Source organism: Elephantulus edwardii, unplaced genomic scaffold (assembly GCF_000299155.1).
Source record: "Elephantulus edwardii isolate Elephantulus edwardi_28Jun2011 unplaced genomic scaffold, EleEdw1.0 scaffold00024, whole genome shotgun sequence".
Classification (NCBI taxonomy): domain Eukaryota; kingdom Metazoa; phylum Chordata; class Mammalia; order Macroscelidea; family Macroscelididae; genus Elephantulus; species Elephantulus edwardii.
The window spans coordinates 6,188,953-6,198,527 of record NW_006399774.1 but is presented as its reverse complement, the minus strand read 5'-3'; the positions used below and the strand labels follow the sequence as shown (position 1 = coordinate 6,198,527).

Genomic DNA, 9,575 nt, shown 5'->3' with positions numbered 1-9,575 from the left:
GGATAATCTGCTCTGCATACATGTTGAAAAGGTATGGAGACAGGATGCATCCCTGGCATACACCCTTCCCAATTTTGAACCATGCAGTGTTACCCTGAAACCATATGCAAGCATTACTTCCTAAGATTTTTTTTTTTAAATATCATGAAAAAACCATTGTGGGACGTATTAGCGTTGTCATTAATACCAGTTAGTCCTTGAGCTGCAGATTGGGCGTGTCACCAATGATAGTTTTATAGAGAATTATAGGGATCCTGTGGACGACAGACAGGCCTGCCCTGGACAGTTCCCCTTCACAGAGCTAGTTCTTTAGTCCACTATGTATAGAGAGAAGCAATGGAGATGGGAAGGTGATTAAAGACAGCTCTGTTCTCAAGCAAGGAGCCTTGAAGGCCTAGTGGGCTATGGATTGAGCTAGTAACTGAAAGATTGGCAGTTTGAATCCACTGACTGCATTGTGGGAGAAAGATGGCCACTCTCCTCCCATAAAAATGCACAGCCAGGTTTAGATGCCCAATGAAGGGCAGCTCTTACTCAGAATCAGCTTGATCAACCATGGGTTTAGGTGCTTTGGCTTTGCAAGTAGCTCACCAAAAAACAAAAAAACAAAGACAAAAACAAAAAACAAACAAACAAAACTCAATCAACGTTATAGTCCCAGGCAGAAAGTAAAGTTACATCCCTCCAATATGACGAAAGAAACTGCACTGCAATCCTGAAGGCATGCAGTTCGAATCCACCGTCTGCTCTGCTGGAGGAGGATGGGCAATCTCCTCCCATAGGACTAACTGCCTCTGAAAACTGCTGAAGAGTCAGATGTGGGCCACTTCTGAATCGATGGTACAACAACAACAACAACAATATGATAAGGCAACTAAAGGAACCCTGGGGAAAGGGCCTACCTCACTGAGACGGTCAGAGAAGGTGTCTGGTAGGAAATGACCCTTAAAGAAAGGAGTGGATTAAAGAGATTGTAATTCTTTAGTCTACTTTTATTTTATGAGTGAGTTGCTTGCATGGTTCCTCATAGCCATTAAATGAAGAGTTTCTTCTCTGGCAGGTGGCAGTTGGTAACAGTGGAATAGTAGACATCATCATCATTGTGGCGTAATGGCTATATTGTTTATAAAGCATTTCCAGGTATTGACTCCTCCATAATGGAACTCAAGTTTATTTTTATTTACATTGTCTCTGTCCCCATCTGAGTCCCATGGAAAGTCCTTCTAGACTTGGTACCAAACCAAACCAAACCAAACCAAAGCTGTTGCCTGGAGACCCTATATATGTTAGAGAGGAATTACTCAGTGGGGTTTTCAAGGCTCTGGCATTTGGAGGCACTTTGTTAGATTTTTCTTCCATAACACCTTTGGTAAGTTTGAACTGTCAACCATTCAGTTAGTAGTTGAGCACTTAACTGTTGACATCACCCAGGGACTCTAAGTGAGCTTAGAGCCTTTTCTCATTTTCTTCCCCATTCTTCTCATAATTAACACCGTTGGTACAAACAGTCAGGATATAAGGAGATGCTTTACATGGAGAAAATCTGCAGCTTGGAACCTCTCCAAATTATTGAGGAGAAATGATGTCAGTGTGAAGACTAAGGTGTGTCTGTCGGATTCAGGTCATATAGTCTTTCTGATCACTTGCTATGCATTTGAGAGATAGACAATGAATTAAGATAACAGAAAAAGAATTGATGCCTTTGAGTTGTGGTGTTGAAAAGAGCACTGAACATCCCATGGACGGCCAAGAGAACGAACAGATATGTCTTGGAGAGGGTGCTGCCGGAGTGCTCTTTGGAGACAAGAATGATGAGGCTTTGCCTCCATACTTTGGGCATGTTGTTAGAAGGGGTTATTCCTTGGAGAGCCACCTGATGCTGGGAAGGGTGGAGGGTCAGCGAAGGAGGGAAAGGCCATCAGTCAGGTGGATTGACACAGTGATTGCTACGGTGGGTTCGTGTGTGCCAGGAAGTTTGAGGATAGTGCAGGATAGAACATGGTTCAGATCTTGTGTTCTTAGGGTCACTAGGAGTCATACTTGACTGGAGGGCACATAAAACCAGCACCACCAACAACAGTCTTCCCGTCATTCATCCTCCTCCTTTTTCGTCTTCTCCTTCTCTTCTCTCTGACTCTGCTTTTGCTCATTTAAAAATAAAATTAATAAATGTCCTATGGTGCCTAGAAGCAATAGATTAGAAGAATTGACATTTCATTTGAGCAGGATCAAACCAGTAATACACTTTGCAGATATTTTGAGCCTTATTGAACTGGTCTTAGTAATTTAAGCAGAGTTTTGAGGTTCCAAAGAGTTTCCAGAAAATGCTTCGGGAACTACATACATCATTTTCTGCTCAAATAGCTCATTTTGCTATAATCCGATTAGTACCAGCAAAGTGACAGGACAGGCTTGAGCTTGGTCTGTTTGCAGAATGTGAAATCAATCACGTGGAAGCTGAGGTTTACCAAAATAGCTCTCGGCAGGGGAACGCGCCAGGACTGAGCCAGGGTGTGATTGTCTGTTTTCTAGGTCCTGTTGGGAGTAAGCCATTCCTCTTATTTATGTGGAGAGCGGGGGTGTGCATCGCCTCCTTCAGATCACTAGGGCCTTATTAGTGAATTATAGATCTTTGATCTTTTGGTTGTTAAGCAATCTGTGTGATGGAAGGCAACCAGTTCCCAAGCCACGTGGTACTTTTTGGAATGGGAAAACGTCACATCAATGCAAATCCATCACTACTGAGAAGATGGAGGTGACAAATTAGCATCTTAATGAAACATTTTAGTGTTACGCCACTTAATGTTATGGTACTGGCTATTGATTATTTGACAGTCCATACCTATAGGCAACCATTTAGACACACATTGGGTAAATACTGACTTTTCCTATTAGAACTTAGCGCTTAGAACCCGTAAAATTTTGGGGGACAGAGGAGTTTGGAGCAAAGCTAAACATTCTGAGTTGGTTGTAGTGATTTTAAGGATTTTGGAGCAGAGCTACCAGCTTGTGTTTTGCTATGTAACACAATAAAAACATCACAAAAAGACAAAAGCTTATCTACTGTCACTATTTCCTTAACAAGTCTTATTTAATTACATTGTGATGTGAAAGTTTACCACAGACATTGGTTCCGCCTGCAAGTATGCATATATAGTTTTGTTTATGACTTTAATTTCAATTCTTACAATGTATCTGCCCTTTGCTCTACTTCCTCCTGACACTTATTTCCATCATTCTTTCTATATTATCTCTTCCTGCCTCTACTCCTGAGTCCAGGCTGCTCTTTTGATCTTGTATGGTTGATGAATTGTTCTAAGGGGTGGTTACTTCTCTGATGTGATTGCTCCCCTTATTTGCTATTAGGTGCTATGTAAGATTATCTGTTGTTTGGCTGAAAGCTGAATGTTGGGAATGTCAGAGTAGAATCACATAGCTGGGTTTTGTTCACGGAGGATCTTCAAAGGAGTCCACCGGTCTCCACCAGAACAGTACGCATGGCCATTTTGCTTCATGCTTTTTATACACACACCACCCAGACTGTCTACTGTGATCTCTTCCAGAGTGGTCAGCAGTGGTAGCTGGGCACCATCTATTTCTTCTGATCTCAGGGAAACGGAAGTTGAAGTTAGTGTGGTGCACTTTTGCTTCTCCACCTTCTTCTTTTGCCCAGTAGGTGTGAACTGTGACCACTCACAAGCTTTTAAGACCCCAGTCACTACTCATCAACGTAGGAGATAGAACAGTGTCTTTGTGGACTTGGTTGTTTCATCAACTGACCTTGATGCCCATCTGACTATGGTCCTAAGACTCCAGGACTAGTCACTCATTCCTTCAGGACAGTTGATTCTGATTAAGGAGCTTATATATCTTTGCCTCCTACTGGTGCTACTAAATACATGGATATATTGTTTACCAGACCCACATATAGCCATGGTTATGGTCTCTTTAACCTACCCGTAGCTGTTTGTTTTTCCTGTCTGCCTATGTAACCACATATAGCCATGGTTATGGTCTCTTTAACCTACCCGTAGCTGTTTGTTTTTCCTGTCTGCCTATGTAACCACCTGTAGATCGATATTTATTATTACTGATAATGCAGGATTATATATATAATAATATCTACTGAATTAATTTTTGAGTGGCAGTTTACAAACAATACTGGGTTTTCATATAATAATTCACAGACATTTTGTGGTGGGTTAATATACTTAGTTACAGTGTCAAATAAACCACTCATTGAGTGTTGTTTTTTCCTTATTGTGTTGACTGTGTCCCTTGTGTACCTCTCCATGTCTTCTCATTAGTGATACTGCATTTATCACTCCCTTACTGAATATTGGAGAAAGCGTGTGTGTTCACATCAGATGACAACAAACAAGAATGTAAGGAAACCTGGTGGCACTGTGGTTAAGGGCTTGTCTTCTAGCTGAAAGGCTGACAATTAGAACATTCCAGTAGCCTGGTGGGAAAAAGATGTGGTTGCTTCCATAAAGATATAACAATTTTGGAAAACCCATGGAGCAATTCCACTTGCTTCTGTAAGTTAAGAAACGAAGTCTTTAATAAAAAGAGGACAATTGATGATGGTACATTGATGTCTCTGTGGCCTGGTAATAGTTTTTTCCAAAGACTTTAGGAAGAGCTGTCAGATGATTCCTAACCATCAATCTACCTCTACTAGTCTGTGGGGTAATTTATGCATTCTCTCTGATGAGTTAGGAGACTTTAGAGACTTCAGCCTTCTGAGATAAAACTTCATGACAATTCTAAATTCGAGAGAGAATGAATTAACCTTACTGCACCTTAACTGTGAAGGTTTTGCACTTGTGCTGATCATGTGCTAAGATACTTGAGAGACTAGATGTCCTTTGCTTGCACCACTGATCTCCACCCAGTTAACAGGGCTTTACTTCCCATGTGGCTTCTGCCTTGACATTCTGATCTTATGCCCCTCAGCACAGAGGTTTTCCTACCAAAACCCAACTCCCTGACATCGAGTCCATTTCAGCTCACAGGGATGCATCCTCTGATTTCCGAGGCTGCAGATCTTAACCAGAGGAGTTGGTGCATCTTTCTTGCATGGAGCCCCTGGTGGCTAATCCCACAATATGAACTTTGCCTGGGTCCTGGGACAGTGAATTCAGAAGCAGACAAGTCAGTTCTGGAAAATGATGCCATGGTGCCTGTCTAAAGACAGAAATAGCGTACATTTTGTCTTTTGATTCTTTCTCATTGGAACACTAGGGGAACCTTCACTGAAGAAAGGGATGAATGATGTATACTGCATTGAAACAGATAAGAGAGAAAACTGTTTAAAGGGGATATGTGATTAGGTATTACTGTCATGACAGGAGTCCAGAACGAAGGCTGCATAGTGCAGTGGACTTGGGGGGAGGGATTGTATAACAATGAAAGAATTTTACTTTTCAAAGAGAAGAGCACATTGGGGAGAGGGAGGTGTGGGCAGGGAGAAAAGTGCAACAATGAATGAATGAAGATAAAAAGTCTCTGTAAATTTTTATTAAAATCAATAATAATAAAAAAATGGAACGTAGAGAATGCTGGCTTAATTGTGACTTATTTTCATTTCCTCTGCTTTTCTTTGTGAAAACTAGGCTGCACAGCAGGTGTCTTCATCCTCTCCTCAGCTGAGTGGAGCATCCTGTTCCTCCCCTTCCCGGAACGACGCAAGGAAGCAGTCCAGCAGCCCTTCTTCCTCCTCCTCATGTAAAGGAAGGCAGTCCTGGTCCGACATGGTTAACAGATCCTCTGCTGCTGAAGACACTGGACAGCCCGCAGCGTTGGCTGTGCGGGTCCACTCGCCTCTCCCCTCAGAGGCCAGCGGTCCCAGTACCCAGGATGATACCATCTCGGAGAGTGGATTCAGGAACTCTTTGTCTAGTGACGATACTTCTTCAGTGAGTAGCAACGTGGACCATCTCCCCATCCCAGACAAGCCAGTGGGATCCAAGACAACAGAGACAGGTAAGCAAGCAAAGTAATTAATTGCTCACTGTTGTGTGTATGTCAGTGTGGAAGTTAACCTTGTACAGAGAGTGTTGAAAACTTGTGAAGAATGATTTAATAATTAAACAGCCAAGTAGGCTCAAACCCAAAGGCTCTGTGGGGTTTTCAGTGCAGGAAATTCTGACTTCCATGCAACTCATCAAAGAAACCAACTGACTGGTTGCATTCAGGAGATTCTGATGCATGGCGACCCCGTGAGTGTTGGAGCAGAGGGGGTACCATAATGTGATGGATTTTTTTTCAGAACTGGATTGCCAAACCTTTCTTTGAGCCTCCCCGGGGACTAAAACCGACACAATTTCTGTTCTCAGCGGAGAGCATTAACTGTTTGCACCGTTGGGGAAACTACATGTAATTATTGACTAGGTATAAAGAGCGTGCATCAAATGCTTTATAGCTGTGTCGTCATAAAGACATGTTGCATTTCTGCCAATCGGAGAAATGACTTGATCTGTTTTTCAGACTCTCCTTCTAAGCTCTGGAGCTGGTGGTGATTACATCAGGGCATTGTAGTCTGATGCACATAACTTCACCTTCATGGTTCCAAACCCTCTCAGCCCAGCCCCAGTCTTGAGCCACAGCCACAGACAGTATCTGCTTCCTGTCAGTTGGCCCTGCTTGGGCTGTGTGGGGACTAGGGAGACAGACAGCTTCCAGAGCAGCGCATGTTCTGTGGAGGAAGCACGGGGACTTTCTTTTCTTTAAAAAACAAGAACCACACCATTATTTTTTTTTTCTTTCAAACTTTTATATCTTGAAAAAGAGTGGAGGGAAAAGTATTAGTAGAGGGTTTTTTTATATTATGTAATGATTGTTCCTTATTTTTTTATTTAGGAATGATACTGATTGGTCATGATGTATCATTTCTGATTTGCTGTGTTTTATTCTGTCTGGTGCAGAACAAATTCACCTGATATAGGATACTGAGCAGTAAAGTGAACTAACTCAGTCCCATAAGGACAAATACTGTGTAAGACCTTTACGGTAGAATGAGTATGAAGATCCAAGAGGTGGATGGTGGTTGCAGATGGGTGGGAATGTGGGGTGTGTGTGTGTTAATCACAGGGTCGCACAATTTGATGAGTGGAGAGAGAGTGGGTCAAGGAAGGGGGATTTGGTGTGAAAAACAATGTATACGAACTTAGTAAGTAAACCAGTATAAAATAAAAATTGCATTTAAATAATAAAAAAAGGATACCAAGCAATAAGATTTGTGACCCTCCTTCACACACACTGTGGTTCTCTGTGAAAGGAAAGGAATCTTGCCAGTGCAATGGTTCATCACTTGGCTGCTATTGGAAAGACTGGTTTTCAAAACCTCCTAGCTACTCCCCAGGAGAAAGACACAGTGATCTCCTCTGGGGTCACCGGGCATTGGGTCCACCTGACACTACCCAATGGTGTGAATAGGAAGGAGACTGGCTGCATTTCCATGACAACTTGATGGAGTTCCCTAGCATGACAGAAGACTACTCCACCTTGTCTCCTCTTCGAGGAATGTGCCCTGAAGTCTTAGACATGAAGGATGCGTCTTGCTAGTGTGCTCACTATTTGAGAAGTGAGGGCTCAGGCTGGTAAGTCCTTCTTCAGCTCATCACAGTTGTCACCATTCCCTGGGGCCTTAGTTACCTGCTGATGCCTTGGAGAGCTGTATTACCTGCCTGGCCTCTGATGGGTTTTCATTTGGTGCTCTCTTTAGACCAATTGTTTATATTAGGGGAAAACTAATTGTTAATCTCTAGCACATGAGGCTTTCTCCATGCCTATTTAAGCTGTATATACTGAGCAAATAATTTTGTAAACTCGACTCTGAAGAAGAATGTGGCTTTAGGATCAGAGGAAGACTCAACAGTTTGCATTATACATGTGACACAACATTGCTTGCTGAAAGTGAGGAAGACTTGAAATGCTTCCTACAGAAGATCAAGGACTACAGCGTCAATATGGTTTGCATCTCAACTTCAAGAAAAAAAGATACTCACCTTTGTACTGATAAGTAACGTCGTGATTGGACAAAAGATTGGATTTGTCAATGGTTTAATCTTACTTGGATCCACAATCAATATGCTTAGTACCAGCAGTCAGAAGATCAGGGGATGTACACTGGGAAAGTCTGTTGTCAAGGACCTCTCCAAAGTCCTGTGGCGCAATGATGTCAGTTTGAAGACAAAAATGTGCTTGATTCAGGTCACAACATTTTCTATTAGTTGCTGTGTATCCGAGAGCTGGATAATAAACAAGGGATGTCAATGTCTTTTAGCTGTGGTCTTGGAGAAGAGCACTGAACATCCTATGGACTTCCAAAAGAACAAGCAGTTATGTCTTGGTGATTTGATGACAGTTTATCCAGAATGCTTCTTGGAGGCAAAGATGACAAAGCTTCGTCTCACATACTTTAGGCATGTTGTTAGGACAGGCTGTTCTTAAGAGTGGGACATGATGCTTTAGAAAGGTGGTGGTGGTGTCAGCAAATTAGAAAAAGATCCTCAACCAGATAAGTTGCCACAGTGATTGAAGTAATCTACTCAGATGTGTCAGAGATGGTGAAGACGACACAGGATGTGTTGTTTATAGAGTTCCTATCAGTTATATTCAAATTGATGACACCTAACAAAAACAGCACACTCGACTACTAGTAATATTCAGTGACATAAGCGGGTACGTTGACACACCATTGAGGAATACGTGGGGTGAAGATTGGCATTGTAAAAATGGATAGAAATGGAGACTCAGACTGTTAATTACTGGCGTGTAGATACCGGACTTAACTTTTATCTTCTTCAAAGTAGTAAACGGAGCCAAGGAGTCATAGTCAACTTGCCGGCACCACACAACAACAATGCAAGTGAACAGGAAGTAGATTTAGGGTCAGCATGAGAAATGCTTGTTCATGTCATAAGCCATTCAAAAGACAATGAGCTTTCCCCCCTTTTCTTTTGTCAGTCCATGGTCTATTCAATACTCTTCTGCAACACATTCAAAGGCATTGATCCTTCTTCAGTTTTTTCTATTGCCCAACTTTCTGATGCATAGGAAACAGTGGAAAATACTATGGCTTGTATGAGGCGCACCTTAGGTTTTAAACTGGCGTATTTTCCTTGCACTTTAGACCTTAGGAGAGCTCCCTGACATCAGATTTCCCCAGTCAAACACACACTATGATTTCTTGACTCCTAACTTGTCTAAAGTACATGAGACTGATTCTTTTCACCCTTGCCTTTAAGAATCACTCTGGCTATTCTTCCAAGACAGATTTGTTTGGTGTTCAGGCTGTCCGTGGTATAATCAGGATTCTTCATCAACACCATATTTAAAAGCATCAATTCTTCAGTCTTCCTTGATGATTGTTCAGTTTTCCCATTTTCCCATACATCTGAACAACTGAAAAGATCACAGCTTTGGTTAGGCACCTCATCTTTGTTTTTAATACTATAAAGGGGGGAGACTGAGAAAGACGGGATAAATAATGTATACTGCATTGAGACAGATGAGGGAGAAAACTGTTTAAAAGGGATATGTGGTTAGGTATTATTGTCATGACAGGA

The 9,575-nt window shown here is 42.0% G+C and overlaps 1 protein-coding gene across 1 annotated transcript in view; it reads left to right on the top strand.

The window, feature by feature from the left end:
• Nucleotides 1–9,575, top strand: part of IPCEF1 (interaction protein for cytohesin exchange factors 1) — a 155,446-nt gene that overhangs the window by 77,244 nt on the left and 68,627 nt on the right. The window contains exon 8 of the mRNA XM_006882807.1: nucleotides 5,619–5,988. Coding sequence (XP_006882869.1) covers nucleotides 5,619–5,988 — 370 coding nt within the window. The remainder of the gene's footprint in view (nucleotides 1–5,618; nucleotides 5,989–9,575) is intronic.